The following is a 20,552-nucleotide window of genomic DNA, read 5'->3' as shown; positions in this document are numbered from 1 at the left end:
ACTTTTGTCTTTCTGTCCCGAGCCAAAAATACAGCTTATATTTTAAGACACTGGCCATGTATTCTATTTATCCTGCAACAGTCATAAAAATACTCATAAAAAATAATCATTTTGAAGTGAAACGGTGTCAAAAATGATAGAAATATGTTCGCCTTTTAAACGTAGTTTCACTTTGAAGTAGGTCAGTCGAACTGATTCCAAAATACAACTGTTTTCCGTCACTGCCGTATACAGCAAAAATATATACGGTGGGTGTATTCCGACAATGCGGTGGCAGTTGCAGGATAAAGTATTATATCGACTAGTGTAAGATCCTCTATACATGATTATATACCTTGTACAAGTTTGATAAACAAACATGTTCATGCTATAACTAGCAGCAGAACCAATTGGCTTTTCTGATCATGGTGGAATCAACAAGGAAATGATACAATTATGTATCGAAGGATATTGACAACGCAGGTAAATATTGTTCCTGTAGTGTTAGACGTTTGTCATTATAGGACTATTGAACAAATATCCTTGTTATTGTCTTTAAAGCACTGTTAGCTTGAAATAAAATCTGAAACATATTCTTATGTCGGTATCAAAATATGGAAAAAATCAACAACACTTCTTATCATTTATATAATGTGTATATCATGATGGAAGTGTATTAGAATATTTATTCCATTAAGTGAACGGTGCTAATAAATGACTAGGACGACCGTTACATAATTATATTCATACTAGCAGAGCTTGGCCGGACGGCTGAACAAAAAACCTATTTGAAAAGCACATATTCTGTAACAGTAGAAAATCTTTTGTGTTTACCAGTTTCACCAGAACTACAAAAAATACATGTACATAGTATGCATATTTGACAATGGGTTGGTAGTTTTGTATGTTTTATTTTATCACGGTATTCCAATATTCATTGCACAATTCTAATCACATAAGTGATTTGCTGGTAATACATATATGGCTTATATATATAAGAAAGTATTACATATGTATATTATAATGGATGAAAGCCCGCTCTCCCGAGGTCTAATGGTTGTTTTAATTTATAAATAGATACAGTATGATCTTTGTATGCTCTATGCGTAAAGTGATGCTGATGTTAACAGCATTAATTGATAAGATAAATCCTCTTGCATGGCTGTGTCATATTCTTATTGTTATGATTGACCTGATATTAATTGTGGACTTCACACATAACTATATAATATATTACTGATGTTGATATTTGAAAACAGCCGTCGTAATCTGCTAGCTTTGACTTGAGTATATCTGACACATGCGTGTATAAATATGTATTTGTATATCTTTTTATTCCAAAAAAGAGAGAAGTTTTTATTGTCTTGTAAGGTAAGTAAGACTGGACGTTTAAGATTATCTACAATAAACGAAACATTATTAAAATATCAAATATTTCGTCTTTTCTTATAAAGAAATTAATAGAAAACCGCCCATATTTGCAATCCCTTTCAAGCCGATTTCTTTATATTTGTCTCTCCTATTTAGGAGTTTCGTTACTCTGAACATATTTTAAAGTTGGAGTTGCATATCGATTTCCATTCCAGTTGATAAACGAAAATCTCTTACATATAAATTATATTATTATACAGAGTCTATAATATCATGTACTGGATATCATATTTTAAGGCATATCATATCAAGACAAATTGATTTTCAAATTTAAGAATGGAAGCGACGCCCCATCCCCCAACCCTGAAGTTTAAAAAATACCTGACATTATAAGCCAATATGTCTCAATGCCGGATATCATATTAACAAAAATACATTGAATAATGTCTTTGGTTTGTTTACTTTTATGATTTCAGATATGAGATTTCTGTGTTGTACTGACGTCATGGTCGTGGTTGTCGATAAAGCACGATATACGAATCCTTCTAGAATGTCTTATCTAATTATCTTTGTACTTTTTTTGTATCATTACTATTTTCATTATTTTAATGGTTTTGAATTAGAATGTTTTGTTGACATGTCAACAATGTCTTGTTGTTGTTTCGACTTCATAGCACACTCAATCTCGTGGGTTTATTGCCCGTTTAAGTTCATTTTCTATCGACATTAATCTGTACTGATAATGGTAAGGTCTTTTGTCATATAATAAATATAAGTAATAATCATTTAAAAAAAGATATCTGGTAACATGATTCTAAATCCATTCCTGAACAAAGTATGATAGCAAGTTATCATTCATCAAGGTTGGTCAGGAGGCAAAGTGGTAACACACGAGTTATATAACTAGGCGACCGGGGTTCGATTCTCCGATGGAACATGAAAAGGTATAGTCACCTGCGCGACCACGTGAGTTTTCGTCGGGTACAACAGTCACAAACCTCGAGCCCTTCAGTCTGGGCCAACAAGTGTGATTGCTTTAAATTGTTGTTTCGAAGTTTTTGTTAAATAGTTAACATATCAAAGCGTCAAAAAGTATACTTTTTTACTTACTGATTATAATACCTAACAGATAGTTTTAGAGAATGTTTCAATGGCGACATTTTCCTTTTTGAGTTTCTATCGGGAACATTTTTCATTTGACAATTTTTTGCATTTGAAATGAAATAAAACATGAAAAAACATGTGGTCGATTTTAATATCAATACATTGATGTCATTGTGAATGCATATAAGTGTCAAAGGACAAATACAAAATTAACAATAGATGCAAAAGTGAAGACAGGAAACATCATCAAAAGTTAAATTGATGTACTACATGTACATTAGTGAATGTGAACAAAAATAATTGAAACGCTCTTGCATTTTGCGGTTTTTTTTCAGTATCACATCCACTGATTAGCTGTTCTGTCAATAAAACATCACAATCCCACAAACAATTAACAACGGTTAAACAATTAATTTTCAGAATTGACACTTATCTTTGTCAGACACTTTGGGGTATTTTGGGCGCTGACGCATGATTCAATATTGTTGTTGCTGTTGTCTATAGACATTTGCATACACAAGGATCTTTTAGTAAGCATTTATATATAGCTCAAATAGAAAGAAATTGCGTCGATAAATGATAGGTGACAAGCTGATGGCTAAACTTAAATTCATCTCGAGAATTGTGTTTGTATTTTTGTTTAAAGAAGCAAATACGTTCTTCATATGTCTTGGAAGGAAGCAAATTGGCATTTCAGTTGGCTGAAAAATTACAGGAAATAGGATGTGGGTTTTCTACATATTGAAGTTATGTCTTGTGATATCTGATTTCAATGGTTACACGGTTGAGACGGTTAATGTAAACCTATAAATCATCTCATTCGAAACTTATTTTCATATTCAAAATCCTGTGATTTAAGTATAACAGAATATTTTTCCCAACATAAATCATCAGATGTTAAAGTTGGGTCACCTTTGCAATACGAGAATAATTACATATATAAGTAAAGGATATTACATGAGTTTCTATTTCGCATGGAGGTATTGTGTCCTAGAAGGAGGGAACAACCGTATGATGTCCCTAGCGTCACTGACGAGGTCTATAAGGTATTATGTAATAGTGACTTCGGTTGCTGGGTTTGCCGCCTTGGATGAAGTTGTATTAGTGAAACTGGTTCCGTCCTCTGGGTTGTCCGCCATGGCAACTGGAACAGCATAATGATCTTTAATATAGCGGAATACAATAGCATACGGAAACCTTATTCTTTACTTTTCTTATCAAATGTTTTCCCGAATGATGCATTTTCCTTGACGCAATCTCATTTTTAAAGTACTGCCATATATACCGGATTGGGGCTACCGTTTACGAAATATACACTCAAATATGAACATCATTTTGAATACTGATTTAGTTCACAACATATTTTGATTAAATTAGGACAAGGGTATTATTAATTAAGTGATAGCCTCAGAAATAAATACACAGAATAATTTCACTTCGTAAAAGTCTTTGGCTGTAAATCCGTAGGTTTCAGTCATCTGATATATTTATCTTTCGGTCTATATTTAGTCTTTCTCGTCGCCTCCTAATAACGACTATACTTCAGACCCTTAGTGACATCAGAAAAGTACTATACTCTTTTGTGTCATTTGTACAGTCATTTAACATACATGTACCTGTATAATGTCATCAATGTTAATAGCATGTATTGGAAACTTAACAAGCAAAATAATTATGTAAATTTTGTACCGATAGATTCGTCAGGTGGACTTGATCCGTTTGATATGGATGTTGGGTCGATTCTTTTCCTGTCTCGATACATACAACGGGCAACCAGCAAGGAAAATATTACCAGCACGGCAAAAAGTGTCCCTCCAAAAGTGCACCCAACGATCAGCCCTGTGCTGTAAAATAAATGCATGAATGAATGAGTGAATACAATAATGTTGTATCAATACCAATAAAACTCTTAGTAATACCACTGTTAAACCACTTCAGGTCCATAGTATTCTCCTCGTTATGGTTCAGTGTTTCTTACTGCTATATAACCTATAGACTTACTTAGACTTAAATGTAAGTTGCATGCAATTATCTTTGTTATTATTTTCCTCAGTATCAATTGATGGCCAAAACCATACATGCCTATTTTTAATTTTTTTTTTCAAATGTGAATACTTATATGTTCTTTTCGTTTCGCCTCATTGCAAACTACATTTTGTAGTTAACTAATATCACTTCATTTAAACATTGAGGTTGCTTTTTTTATTTTCATCGGGGTATGAAAAGATTTTTTTTTTGCAAACTTGTAAGAATCCGCTTCTAAGCAACCTCAATGCATTCACCATCGTAAGGCTTTCCCTTGACTGATATCATATGTGACACTATTGAAAGGTCTAGGATACCGCCAGTTTTCGAATTAATGTTCCCCTATTTACTTTTATCAGAATTTACACCAAAAAACGCTATTGCGAAGTACTATCAACAATACGCATAAAATTCGTATTCATGAAATATGTTTTCTATTAGTATTTTATCTTCAAATACCATATTCATATCAACATCAAAATTATCAAATCGTTTTCAGAACTATATTTGTGTTACCTTGGTGACGAGAGTAGCTGGTAGGCAGCTGATCCGCTAGTTTGTACATATGTACAATAACAAATGTAACGCAATGAATACGCAATCCCATGGCGGGAATTTTAAATTGGTTGTCAATTTTTGCTGCTCCGATTATGTCGATGCCCTAAGAAGATTTTGAATTCTTTACAACCGAATAACTAATGCAGGTGTATGAAAAGATTTTGATATTGTTTATATTGGCGATCTAGTTTTATAGATCCTCAGACTTAAATGTGCTTTCATTTGGTAAACTTTGTAGAAATAGATAAATAAAGATATATTAGAGGTTATAAAAATAAAAGATCTAACATAAGTTTCTATGTCATATTAAAATTATCCATGGAGTTTAATAAATTGACATGAAATCGTCGTGAGTGTAAGATTGTATTTATTATTTTCATTATAGAACAAGCTCATTTGATTATTTATGACGTCATAATAGCTGTATTAAAAACTTATGTATATGACGATATTTATGACATATAATCCTGATGACGTGACAGCTGCTGTACTTACGTGCTTACTGTTTTTCCAGATGATGTGTAGGAAGGTGTGACGTCTACGTAACTATAACAGCAGGTCCTATAGGAATAGTCCCGGCTAAAGAACGTGTATCCGTTATTTATCGTACAACATCGGTCAGGGCAGTAACGATAGGAATAATGATAACGCCAATGGTTATAATCGGTGTATATCTGATAACGGCCATAGTAGCTGTCCAGGGAAGTTTTATAGAACAGACCCACACATCTCTCGTAACCAGAACTTGGACCTACAATGAAAAGATTAGTGTTGATATCAACAGATATTGCGCCAATAAAAGTTGAATTGCCAACTGGAAATAATTGAAAACAGCTGAGAACAAATTGGTCCTTCACCAACTATAGAGCAAATTGCCACTTCAGATGTATGAAGCGCAAATTGCCACTTCAGATATCTATAGAGCAAATTGCCACTTCAGATGTATATAGCGCAAATTGCCACTTCAGAAGTCTATAGCGCAAATGGCCACTTCAGATGTCTATAGCGCAAATTGCCACTTCAGAAGTCTATAGCGCAAATGGCCACTTCAGATGTCTATAGCGCAAATGGCCACTTTGATGTCTATAGCGCAAATTGCCACTTCAGATGTCTATAGAGCAAATTGCCACTTTAGATGTCTATATCGCAAATTGCCACTTCAGATGTATATAAAGCAAATTGCCACTTCAGATATCTAAAGCGCAAATTGCCACTTTATGTCTATAGGGCAAATTGCCACTTTGATGTCTATAGCGCAAATTACCACTTCAGATGTCTATAGAGCAAATTGCCACTTTGATATCTATAGGGCAAATCGCCACTTCAGATATCTAAAGCGCAAATTGCCACTTTATGTCTATAGGGCAAATTCCCACTTCAGATGTCTATAGCGCAAATTGCCATTTTGATGACTATAGAGCAAATTGCCACTTCAGATATCTATAGAGCAAATTTCCACTTTGTTGTCTATAGCGCAAATTGCCACTTTGTTGTCTATAGAGCAAATTGCCACTTTGATGTATATAGAGCAAATTGCCACTTCAGATATCTATAGAGCAAATTGCCACTTCAGATGTCTATAGCGCGAATTGCCACTTTGATGTCTTTAGAGCAAATTGCCACTTCAGATGTCTATAGAGCAAATGTTCACTTTGATGTCTATAGAGCAAATTGCCACTTTGATGTCTATAGCGCAAATGGCCACTTCAGATGTCTATAGCGCAAATTGCCACTTTGATGTCTATAGGGCAAATTGTCACTTTGATGTCTATAGAGCAAATTGCCACTTTGATGTCTATAGGGCAAATTACCACTTTGATGTCTATAGCGCAAATTGCCACTTTGATATCTATAGAGCAAATTGCCACTTTGATGTCTATAGCGCAAATGGCCAATTCAGATGTCTATAGCGCAAATTGCCACTTTGATATCTATAGCGCAAATTGCTACTTTGATGTCTATAGCGCAAATTGCCACTTTGATATCTATAGAGCAAATTGCCACTTTGATGTCTATAGCGCAAATTGCCACTTTGATGTCTATAGAATAAATAGACACTTCATTAGACATGATAACTGCAATTTTGTTACATAACGTCACACTGTGTCAATATTTGAGACGTTTACTGTAAAACCATTGTTTAAACAGTGACGTTATTCTTAATAAAACGTGAAAACGTGAAAAAATAATTCCAGATCAAGTTGTTGAATTAAAAAAAAAAAAAAAACATGTGGTTTTCATTAAAAAAAAACTACTTCCGATATACATGATTTTCATCACGGAGAACCAGGCAAATAGTGCATTCCTCTTGTATTATCATACATTAAAATTCAATCATGTTAACTTTATATGAATATATCGAGGACGTTGACTAAATATAGCATATACATACATATACAAAACAATGTAGAAGCGTTTGATATTACAACATCTTGAATATTTTAAGTTTTTAATTACAAAACGTATGTACATTTTCCATTTTTTTTCCATTTTTTTGTGTTGATTTGTTTTTGTTTGTTGGTTGTTTTTTGTTTTGTTTTTTGTTTTGTTTTTTTTTTGGGGGGGGGGGGGTAATGTAAATCACAATTTATTTAAAACAGGCCAATGGGGCCTGTATCGCTCACCTGGTTGGAATTTTACCAAACGTCAAGATAATGTTCAAGTTCATTTCATCAATGACTTTATTTGCCGATCTCGAACAATGCTATATACAATTGTATATGGCTATAGTGTGGGGATCTCAACTGCTTTAAAGAAGTAACACAGAAATGAAGTACAGACTCTTTAATGGTGAGAGAAAAGATCCCGGGATTGTTTTTACAACATGATTGTGTTTAAAGAAACTAAGTCCCATGGGGGTGGGGAAAGACCCTTGGGCATACTTTTACATCAGGATGTAAAAAACATGTAAACTGTAAGTATAGTGTCACAATCACCAGTTTTGCAAAAGCTGTTCCGCTTCCCCAAGAATTGCTCTGAACAATTTGGGTCAAATCCATTCGAAACTTTATGACAAGTAGCGATTTAAAGAAATAACCTCTTTTTTTATTGGGCCCCGCCCCTCAGGCCCCAGGAGTGTCACAGCCACCATTTATGCAAAATCAGCTTCCATTCCATCATGGATCTTTGTGACCAAATCCATGCAGGACTTTTTGACAAGAAGCGATTTAAAGGAAGTATCGTTATTTTCTATTTTGGGTTCTTTCCCTTCTGGGCCCTTGGGGTTAGAGTCACCGTTTATGGAAATTCGGTTCCCCTTACCCCAATGATAATCAAATTGAGTTCAAATCTATTGATACTTTCATGACTAGTAGCGATTTAAAGAAATTACCTCTATTTCTCCTATTTGACCTCGTCCCTCTGGCCCTTAGGAGTCAGAATCGTCATTAACGCAAAATCTGTTTTCCTCCCCCAAGGATGTTTCTGGCCAACGTTGACGAACGACGGACGGACGGACGGACGACGGGCGCTGCACCATGGTATAAGCTCACCGGACCATCGGTCCAGTTGAGCTTAAAATTGTCACCAGGATCATTACATATAGATGATGATCGTATATGAGTGGCTATGCTATATGGAATTAATTAAACAATAATTATTATTTTATTGGCCTTTAGACAAGTACCATATCATTTTTGAACGAGTAAATCCATTTCATACGACATTGCCAAAATTACAAAAGATTATGTTTATTAGATATATATATATATATACACTGTATATATATCGATAAGAATATAAATGAAAAGGGATAATTACAACTTCAAAAAACCGTTGGCCTTGTATAATATTCACTAAGACAAACTTATACCCATGCTACACGAACCATTTCAAATACTAATTTTATTCACTTTTTACTAATATCAACCTCCACTATGTTTCCATAGCAACTGTTCTGAAAATACATCATATGACATTGACATGTAACACCATTCGACTAATTTTAATGAAGTTGATCTACCATCCCTGTGCAGTTTACTGAAGTCTGTCCTCGATTTTAGGGGTTGTCCAGAACATTTTGTTTTCTACAAACAGACAGATACAGACTGACAAACTGATTTCAGTACACACATAATTTAGTCTCGAGGGAAATAACTTGTATAGTACACTTTTAGAATATAAAATATACAAATAGTTATATATATACTTACCTAACCACGATATAACTAAAATGTTAAGCAGGAACAGTTTGACTTTACTGATCATGGTGGAATCAACAAGGAAGTGGTATATGCATTGTAAACTGTGTGTGTCGGTGAGTTCTGACAACACTAGTTTACAATGTTCCAGTAGTGTTTGACGTTTGTAAAGACTTAGCGATTAAATAACTGCCATTTGAACTCTCTGTTCTAATTTACAATGCCAGGTTAGCTTAAAATGATATCTGACACATATTCGTAAAAAAAATATAAACTTACAACTACGAGGTATGGAATTTATAAGCAATGTCTATGTAAGAATATTATTTAAAAAAACAACAAAAACAAAAAACAAAAAACAAAAACAACAAAACTTTGATGTGTTTAACAATATTGTATTACAATTTTAACTTCGTTAAGTTAACGTTGTTTATAAATGACGAGGACGAATAGTTCGTTACACAATTATATTCACCCAAGCATAGCTTGACCGGAGAGCTTTACAAAAGAATGCTTAAATGACACATTTTCAAAAACAGTAGACAACCTTCCGAACGACAGATGCATATAATTATAATAGACTACAATGTGTATAGATTATAAGATTAAAGTAGATGTAAGCGCTTTGTCCTAGGATAGATTGACTGTTTATTTACCGACAAATTCTTCGTACATACTGTATATTTGTAAAGTGATGTTGATAATCCTTTTGTAGTATACATATTTTTATGACTATATATATATCATGTATGTTTTGGACGAAATGATATTAGTTGTGACTCTACAGTCCTAGTTACTATATAATATGTGCATTGATATTGATATTTACCAATAAACGGCATATCCTACTAAGAGGTCATTTTACATTATATCTGACATATATACTTTTCTTTTTAATTCTGAAAAATAGATTTCGTTGTCCTATACGTCTTCGTGAGCCGTGATGTTTAAAGAGCTTGGGTTTGTATGATGTATATTTTATGTAATTCAAAATGTGTGACACTTAAAATAATTTTTGTAAACAACTTCTAAGCCAAAATGTTCGTCTCAATGATCTCATCAAAACAAATATAAGGTAACTTCATTTTGTGTTTGAATCCAAACTTTAAAGCATGGAGTAAAATTTACTGTTAAGGAGAATTGCTACTTTAATCACAGGGGCCGCGATAGCCCAGCCGATGAGACCGCCGGCCACGTGACCTCAGATGAAGATCCGAGTTGCGTGATTCAGCGCTAGCTGGTGGTTTGTGTTTCTCAAAAAGCTGGTAAAGGAATGGTTTGTACGGTCGTGGCTGTAAGCCCTGGATGGCTTGCAACGTGCCTCCTTATGTTGCTCAGTGAGGTAGTCACCAAATACTACAAAATGACACCGCCTCAAAATGACCCTAGCTGATTATGAGATGATAAACGCAGTAAACAAGCCAAAAACAAACTCAAAGCATACAATTCAATTCAATTCAACTTTATTCCCTAAGTTTTACAACTTATTGGATAAATAATATACATACATTTAAGGACAAAGGCACCCACTGTTACGTAATTCATCATTCGTTCTTCAAAATAGTACTTACACTTGGAGATGCATATAAAAAAAATTAAATTAAAATATCAGAACGGAATACTTATTACAAAAGGTTTTTGACATATACCGAATTAATATTTTCTTAATTTTTAGATGGCGGCATTTAGCGATTTTAAAATGTAGCCTATATTATTACTGCCGTTGCTATCGTTAAATTCCACCCCTCTCTTCATTTTGATGGGTGGTAATTATAAGTGTCCTCGAAGAGATTATATTGTGAATATCATTTCTTCGGACATTATTTTTCAAATGGAAATGAAAGAAAACGGGAAAGATTTTAATTTGAATTTATTAAGGTGGTCATATAACTATGTAACAAGAAATATCTTTAAAAAAAAGATAAACGGCATAGTTTTAATGCTGGTGGTTATAATACCGCAGGTGAAATAAATCAACGAGCTAATGCGTTTCAGCACGGATAACAAAATTAGATCAGTTTAAATCATTTTTGGTAATAATAAGACTGCATTTGAATCAGGAATATGATTTTATTAATATGTCATTTGAAAAGATACATCCACTTATTTCGCTTGCATTCAATCTTAACTTTGTTTCGTTTTTAACTGCATATCTGCATTTTGCATTGACCGCTACATTGACCAATCACATACTCCATCTTGACCAGTAACGCCACTTGTCGCGTCATATCCGGGGCCAAAACAAAATTAGACGGCTATGCCGAAAAAGATTTCAAAGTGTACACATAGAGTAATGTTTTTTTTTAAATGTACAATGATATCAACAGCCTTAGGGCATATCATCCAAATGTATGTCATACCAGGTCTAGTCATGATGACCACAGTCTGATAAAATATGTTGGGTACAGCACCTAGCCTTCTCGGGCTACGTCGGCAGTTACATGTATGTTACCACTATACGGACAAAGCCAAATGAAGGGAAGAAACTCTCATAGATTAGAACGAGGACTTACTGAAGCTATGACTATATTATTCCTACAATGCAACACATTTATGTCATAAGCATCGTAAGAAACACTTGTTACATAGTAAAATGGCATGTCGTATTTGTATACGACCACTGAACAATCCATTAGCAGCTGTGAAATTTTAGATAAAAGTACTCCGGCTCGAGTACTATGCCATCTCTCGGCGATGCTATCAGACCTCACAAGAAGGGAATGGTGTAGTCTAACTATGTAATAATGATTTCGGTTGCTGGTTTTGTCGTCGTGGATGAAGTAGTGATAGTGAAACTGGTTCCGACCTCTGGGCTGTCCGCCATGGTAACTGAAACAACATAACGATTTTTGCGATAGCTGAATTCAATAATGAACGGGAATGTTTTTCTTGTTTTTTCTTATCAGCAGTTTCCCCCAAAAGATGTGTCTTCCATGACAGATCCTCATTTATAAATTACTGCCATAAGTAAAGACTTTTGGACGAAATATACACTTAAATATGAAAATTATTCGGAATACTGCTTTAGTTATCATCATGATTTGATTCATTCACACAAAGTTACCGATTATTTTTAGTTTCTAAGATAAATCACTAGAAATAACGATTCACAATAGTTTTATTTATTGAGTCTTCGATAAAGTATGTGAATCGGCAGGTTTAAGTTTTCTGATAAATTCATGTCTTGGCCTCTTTTGAGTTTCCATAGTCGCCTCCTACATGTAGGCATAAAAAGTACCTTAGGCCTATAGTGAAATCACTGACGACTCTTATGTAGACTAAATAGCTGTATCATGCAACTGTGGCCTCTACTGTATCTAAATGTCAGTTTGCACTGAAAGGTACTACAATCTTCTGACATATCTAATCTAACAAGAAAATTAAGTATGTAAATTTCTTACCAACAGATTCGTCAGTTGGATTTGATCCCTTTAATGTTGATGTCGAGCCAATTCTTTTCCTTTCCCGGTACATACAACGGGCCACTAGCAATGAAAATATTACCATCACGGCAAAAAGCGTCCCTCCTATAGTGCACCCAATGATCAGTCCTGTGCTGTAAAATGAGATAGATAAATAAATAAATAAATAATTTAATGAATGAATTAATGAATGAATAAATGATTAAATAAATAAATAAATGAATAAATAAATAAATAGATAAATAAATGAATAAATAAATAAATCAATAAATGAATGAATGAATGAATGAATGAATGAATAAATTATAAATAAAAGGTTAGGATATATAGATATAACATATCCAAGTAAATGGTTGTTATATCAATACCAACTAGAATATTAATGATGTTGCTGTAACTACCTCTTCCGGTCAATGGTTATGGTAGAGCATTTCTAAATGCTTTTTCACAGTGTAATTACACATACTTCACCTTTTCTCTTTTATTCATTTGTATGTGTGACCAAAAGGATATGAATTAATGAGAATGTAGGCAAAACCCGTCAAATTAGTTTCCATATAACACAAACAACTTTCAACCGTGATGTCATTAATTATTTAACGTCATAATAGTGTGTATAAGCATATATATTTCACAGCCTTGCCACAGGTACATTGTATATTAGACTAGTTTTTTTTTTCACAAATAAATATATCTTATTATATATATACATTTAGCCGTTATTATTGGTTGTCGTAATAGTAGTATACTTACGTGCTTGCTGATTTTTCAGATGATTTGTAGGAAGGTGTGACATCTACGTAACTATAACAGCAGGTCCTATAGGAATATGAGAGTCTATTGTAGAAGAAGTTGTAGTTGTAGTAGTAAGTAGCCCCGTCAGTTATCGTACAGCAACGATCTGGGCAGAACTTAGCAGAGGGACTATAAAAATGGCGATAATTGGTGCTTATACCATAAAGTCCATAGTAGCTGTCAAAGTAAGTTTGATAGAACAGTCCGAAACAGCTCTCGGAACCGGCACTTTGACCTACAAGAATATAGAAAACATATAGAAAAAATATGGTCAACTGAAAATAATTATATAGTTCAGATAACTATGGCGCCTTTGGCGCTTCAGTAAGATATATATATATATATAGAGAGAGAGACAGTGGACACTTCAGATGTCTACAGTGACAATGGACACTTCAGATGTCTATAGAGACAATTGACACGACAGATGTCTACAGAGACAATGGACACTTCAGATGTCTATAAAGACAATTGACACTACATATGTCTACAGAGACAATGGACACTTCAGATGTCTATAAAGACAATTGACACTACAGATGTCTACAGAGACAATGGACACTTCAGATGTCTACAGAGACAATCGACACTTCAGATGTCTATAAAGACAATTGACACTACAGATGTCTACGGAGACAATGGACACTACAGATGTCTACAGAGACAATGAACACTACAGATGTCTACAGAGACAAAGGACACTTCAGATGACTACAGAGACAATGGATACTTCAGATATCTACAGAGACAATGGACACTTCAGATGTCTACAGAGACAATGGACACTTCAGATATCTATAGAGACAATGTACACTTCAGATGTCTATAGAGACAATGAACACTACAGATGTCTACAGAGACAATGGATACTTTAGATATCTACAGAGACAATGAACACTACAGATGTCTACAGAGACATTTGACACTACAGATGTCTACAGAGACAATGGACACTACAGATGTCTACAGAGACAATGGATACTTCAGATATCTACAGAGACAATGGACACTTCAGATATCTATAGAGACAATGGACACTTCAGATATCTATAGAGACAATGGACACTATAGATGTCTACAGAGACAATGGACACTTCAGATGTCTACAGAGACAATGGACACTTCAGATATCTATAGAGACAATGTACACTTCAGATGTCTATAGAGACAATGAACACTACAGATGTCTACAGAGACAATGGATACTTCAGATATCTACAGATACAATGGACACTACAGATGCCTATAGATACAATGGACACTACAGATGTCTACAGACACAATGGACACTTCAGATGTCTATAGAGACAATTGACACTACAGATATCTATAGAGACAATGTACACTACAGATATCTAAAGAGACAATGGACACTTCAGATATCTATAGAGACAATGGACACTACAGATATCTATAGAGACAATGGACACTTCAGATATCTATAGAGACAATGGACACTACAGATATCTATAGAGACAATGGACACTTCAGATGTCTTTAGAGACAATGGACAATACAGATGTCTACAGAGACAATGAACACTTCAGATGTCTACAGACACAATGGACATTTCAGATGTCTACAGAGACAATGGGCACTTCAGATGTCTACAGACACAATGGACATTTCAGATGTCTACAGAGACAATGGACACTTCAGATATCTACAGAGACAATGGACACTAGACGTTTATAGAGACAATGAACACTTCAGATGTCTATAGAGACAATGGACACTTCAGATGTCTACAGAGACAATGGGCACTTCAGATATCTACAGAGACAATTGACACTTCAGATGTCTATAGAGACAATGGACACTTCAGGTGTCTATAGAGACAATGAACACTACAGATGTCTACAGACACAATGGACATTTCAGATGTCTACAGAGACAATGAACACTACAGGTGTCTATAGAGACAATGGACACTACAGGTGTCTATAGAGACAATGGGCACTACAGGTGTCTACAGAGACAATGGACACTACAGGTGTCTATAGAGACAATGGACACTTCAGATGTCTACAGAGACAATGGACACTTCAGATATCTACAGAGACAATTGACACTTCAGATGTCTATAGAGACAATGGACACTTCAGGTGTCTATAGAGACAATGAACACTACAGATGTCTACAGACACAATGGACATTTCAGATGTCTACAGAGACAATGAACACTACAGATGTCTACAGACACAATGAACACTACAGATGTCTACAGACACAATGGACACTTCAGATGTATATAGAGACAATGGACACTTCAGATGTCTATAGAGACAATGGACACTTCAGATATTTACAGATACAATGGACACTTCAGATGTCTACAGAGACAATAAACACTACAGATGTTTACAGAGACAATGGACACTTCAGATGTCTACAGAGACAATGGACACTTCAGATGTCTACAGAGACAATAAACACTACAGATGTCTACAGAGACAATGGACACTACATATGACTACAGAGACAATGGACACTTCAGATGTCTACAGAGACAATGGATACTACATATGACTACAGAGACAATGAACACTACAGATGTCTACAGAGACAATGGACACTACAGATGTCTACAGAGACAATGGACACTTCAGATGTCTACAGAGACAATGAACACTACAGATGTCTACAGAGACAATGGAAACTATAGATATCTACAGAGACAATGGACACTTCAGATGTCTACAGAGACAATAAACACTACAGATGTCTACAGAGACAATGAACACTTCAGATGTCTACAGAAACAATGGACACTTCAGATATCTATAGAGACAATAAACACTACAGATGTCTACAGAGACAATGGACACTTCAGATGTTTACAGAGACAATGGACACTTCAGATGTCTACAGAGACAATGGACACTTTAGATGTCTACAGAGACAATGGACACTTCAGATGTCTACAGAGACAATAAACACTACAGATGTCTACAGAGACAATGGACACTTCAGATGTTTACAGAGACAATGGACACTTCAGATGTCTACAGAGACAATGGACACTTTAGATGTCTACAGAGACAATGGACACTTCAGATGTCTATAGAGACAATGGACACTTCAGATATCTATAGAGACAATGGACACTTTAGATGTCTATAGAGACAATGGACACTTCAGATGTCTACAGAGACAATGAACACTACAGATGTCTACAGAGACAATGGACACTTTAGATGTCTACAGAGACAATGGACACTTCAGATGTCTACAGAGACAATAAACACTACAGATGTCTACAGAGACAATGGACACTTCAGATGTCTACAGAGACAATGGACACTTCAGATGTCTACAGAGACAATAGACACTACAGATGTCTACAGAGACAATGGACACTTCAGATGTCTACAGAAACAATGGACACTTCAGATGTCTACAGAGACAATGGACACTTTAGATGTCTACAGAAACAATGGACACTTCAGATGTCTACAGAGACAATGGACACTTCAGATATCTACAGAGACAATGGACACTTCAGATGTCTACAGAGACAATGAGCACTACATATGTCTACAGAGACAATGGATGCTACAGATATCTACAGAGACAATGGATACTACATATGACTACAGAGACAATGGACACTTCAGATGTTTACAGAGACAATGAACATTTCAGATGTTTACAGAGACAATGGACTCTTCGGATGTTTACAGAGAAAATGGACACTTCAGATGTCTACAGAGACAATGGACACTTCAGATGTCTACAGAGACAATGGACACTTCAGATGTCTACAGAGACAATGGACACTTCAGATGTCTACAGAGACAATGGACAGTTTAGATGTCTACAGAGACAATGGACACTACAGATATCTACAGAGACAATGGAAACTATAGATATCTACAGAGACAATGAACTCTTCAGATGTCTACAGAGACAATGGACACTTCAGATGTCTACAGAGACAATGGACACTTCAGATATCTACAGAGACAATGGACACTACAGATATCTACAGAGACAATGGAAACTATAGATGTCTACAGAGACAATGGACACTTTAGATGTCTACAGAGACAATGGATACTACAGATGTATATAGAGACAATGGACACTTCAGATGTCTACAGAGACAATGGACACTGCATATGTTCACAGAGACAATGGACACTTCATATGTCTATAGCGCAAATTGCCACTTCGATATCTATAGAGCAAATTGCCACTTTGATGTCTATAGCGCAAATTGCCACTTTGATGTCTATAGCGCAAATTGCCACTTTGATGTCTATAGCGCAAATTGCCACTTTGATGTCTATAGCGCAAATTGCCACTTTGATGTCTATAGCGCAAACTGCCACTTTGATGTCTAGAATAAATAGACACTTCATTAGACATGATAATTGCAATTTTGTTACATAACGTCATACTGTGTCAATATTTGAGACGTTTACTGTAAAACCATTGTTTAAACAGTGACGTTATTCTTAATAAAACGTGAAAACGTGGAAAAATAATTCCAGATCTAGTTGTTGAATTGAAAAAAAAACAACAAAAAAACATGTGGTTTTCATTGAAAAAAAACCCACTTCCGATATACCTGATTTTCATCACGGAGAACCTGGCAAATAGTGCATTCCTCTTATATTATCATACATTAAAATTCAATCATGTTAACTTTATATGAATATATCGTGGACGTTGACTAAATATAGCATATACATACATATAGAAGCGTTTGATATTACAATATTTTGAATATTTTAAGTTTTTAATTACAAAACGTATGTACATTTTCCATTTTTTTCCAATTTTTAGTTTTGTTTTTGTTTGTTGGTTGTTTTTTGTTTTGTTTTGTTTTTGTTTTGTTTTTTTTTGGGGGGGGGGGGGGGGGGTAATGTAAATCACAATTTATTTACAACAGGCCAACGGGGCCTGTATCGCTCACCTGGTTGGAATTTTACCAAACGTCAAAATAATGTTCAAGTTCATTTCATCAATGACTTTATTTGCCGATCTCGAACAATGCTATATATATGGCTATAGTGTGGGGATCTCAACTGCTTTAAAGAAATAACCCAGAAATGAAGTACAGACTCTTTAATGGTGAGAGAAAAGACCCCGGGATTGTTTTTACAATATGATTGTGTCACAATGTCACAATCACCAGTTTTGCAAAATTTGTTCCGCTTCCCCAAGAATTGCTCTGAACAATTTGGGTCAAATCCATTCGAAACTTTATGACAAGTAGCGATTTAAAGAAATAACCTCTTTTTTTAATTGGGCCCCGCCCCTCAGGCCCCAGGAGTGTCACAGCCACCATTTATGCAAAATCAGCTTCCATTCTATCATGGATCTTTGTGACCAAATCCATGCAGGACTTTTTGACAAGAAGCGATTTAAAGGAATTATCGTTATTTTCTATTTTGGGTCTTTCCCTTCTGGGCCCTTGGGGTTAGAGTCACCGTTCATGCAAATTCGTTCCCCTTACCCCAATGATAATCAAATTGAGTTCAAATCTATTGATAATTTCATGACTAGTAGCGATTTAAAGAAATTACCTCTATTTCTCCTATTTGACCTCGTCCCTCTGGCCCTTAGGAGTCAGAATCGTCATTAACGCAAAATCTGTTTTCCTCCCCCAAGGATGTTTCTGGCCAACGTTGACGAACGACGGACGGACGGACGGACGGACGGACGACGGGCGCTGCACCATAGTATAAGCTCACCGGACCATCGGTCCAGTTGAGCTTAAAATTGTCACCAGGATCATTACATATAGATGATGATCGTATATGAGTGGCTATGCTATATGGAATTAATTAAACAATAATTATTATTTGATTGGCCTTTTGACAAGTACCATATCATTTTTGAACGAGTAAATCCATTTCATACGACATTGCCAAAATTACAAAAGATTATGTTTATTATATATATATATATATATATATATCGATAAGAATATAAATGAAAAGGGATAATTACAACTTCAAAAAACCGTTGGCCTTGTATAATATTCACTAAGACAAACTTATACCCATGCTACACGAACCATTTCAAATATTCATTTTTATTCACTTTCCACTAATATCAACCTCCACTATGTTTCCATAGCAACTTGTCTGAAAATACATCATATGACATTGACATGTAACACCATTCGACTAATTTTAATGAAGTTGATCTACCATCCCTGTGCAGTTTACTGAAGTCTGTCCTCGATTTTAGGGGTTGTCCAGAACATTTTGTTTTCTACAAACAGACAGATACAGACTGACAAACTGATTTCAGTACACACATAACTGTATAGTACACTTTTAGAATATAAAATATACAAATAGTTATATATATACTTACCTAACCACGATATAACTAAAATGTTAAGCAGGAACAGTTTGACTTTACTGATCATGGTGGAATCAACAAGGAAGTGGTATATGCATTGTAAACTGTGTGTGTCGGTGAGTTCTGACAACACTAGTTTACAATGTTCCAGTAGTGTTTGACGTTTGTAAAGACTTAGCGATTAAATAACTGCCATTTGAACTCTCTGTTCTAATTTACAATGCCAGGTTAGCTTAAAATGATATCTGACACATATTCGTAAAAAATATAAACTTACAACTACGAGGTATGGAATTTATAAGCAATGTCTATGTAAGAATATTATTTTAAAAAACAACAAAAACAAAAAACAAAAACAACAAAACTTTGATGTGTTTAACAATATTGTATTACAAATTTAACTTCGTTAAGTTAACGCTGTTTATAAATGACGAGGACGAATAGTTCGTTACACAATTATATTCACCCAAGCATAGCTTGACCGGTGAGCTTTACAAAAGAATGCTTAAATGACATATTTTCAAAAACAGTAGACAACCTTCAGAACGACAGATGCACATATAAAACTTTAACAATATGTATAGATTATAAGATTTAAGTAGATGTAAGCGCTTTGCCCTAGGATAGATTGACTGTTTATTTACAGACAAATTCTTCGTACATACTGTATATTTGTAAAGTGATGTTGATAATCCTTTTGTAGTATACATATTTTTATGACTATATATATATCATGTATGTTTTGGACGAAATGATATTAGTTGTGACTCTACAGTCCTAGTTACTATATAATATGTGCATTGATATTGATATTTACCAATAAACGGCATATCCTACT

The 20,552-nt window shown here is 34.8% G+C and overlaps 2 protein-coding genes across 3 annotated transcripts; both read right to left on the bottom strand.

The window, feature by feature from the left end:
- Nucleotides 1-2,586: 2,586 nt before the first annotated feature.
- Nucleotides 2,587-9,298, bottom strand: LOC117339666. 2 transcript variants are annotated; one of them, XR_004535287.1, is made up of 4 exons: nt 8,369-8,683; nt 5,533-5,788; nt 4,144-4,298; nt 2,587-3,598 (listed from the first exon to the last, which is right to left on the bottom strand). XR_004535287.1 is itself a non-coding variant. In XM_033901380.1 (4 exons), exons 1-4 carry the CDS (start codon nt 9,241-9,243, stop codon nt 3,504-3,506), a joined length of 561 nt encoding a protein of 186 aa, XP_033757271.1. In that variant the 5' UTR covers nt 9,244-9,298; the 3' UTR covers nt 2,587-3,503. The 2 variants fall into 2 exon arrangements, 1 of the variants encoding a protein (XP_033757271.1); XM_033901380.1 differs by lacking the exon at nt 8,369-8,683 and adding an exon at nt 9,189-9,298.
- A 1,324-nt stretch (nt 9,299-10,622) lies between these two features.
- LOC117339665 lies at nt 10,623-19,836 on the bottom strand. Its single transcript, XM_033901379.1, has 4 exons — nt 19,727-19,836; nt 13,352-13,628; nt 12,578-12,732; nt 10,623-12,005 (listed from the first exon to the last, which is right to left on the bottom strand). Exons 1-4 carry the CDS (start codon nt 19,779-19,781, stop codon nt 11,911-11,913), a joined length of 582 nt encoding a protein of 193 aa, XP_033757270.1. The 5' UTR covers nt 19,782-19,836; the 3' UTR covers nt 10,623-11,910.
- Nucleotides 19,837-20,552: the final 716 nt, after the last annotated feature.

The sequence above is a fragment of the Pecten maximus genome, chromosome 12, assembly GCF_902652985.1.
Source record: "Pecten maximus chromosome 12, xPecMax1.1, whole genome shotgun sequence".
In the NCBI taxonomy this organism is placed as follows: domain Eukaryota; kingdom Metazoa; phylum Mollusca; class Bivalvia; order Pectinida; family Pectinidae; genus Pecten; species Pecten maximus.
Note: the sequence above shows the minus strand (reverse complement) of the source record. Positions and strands in the feature narration are given on the sequence as shown.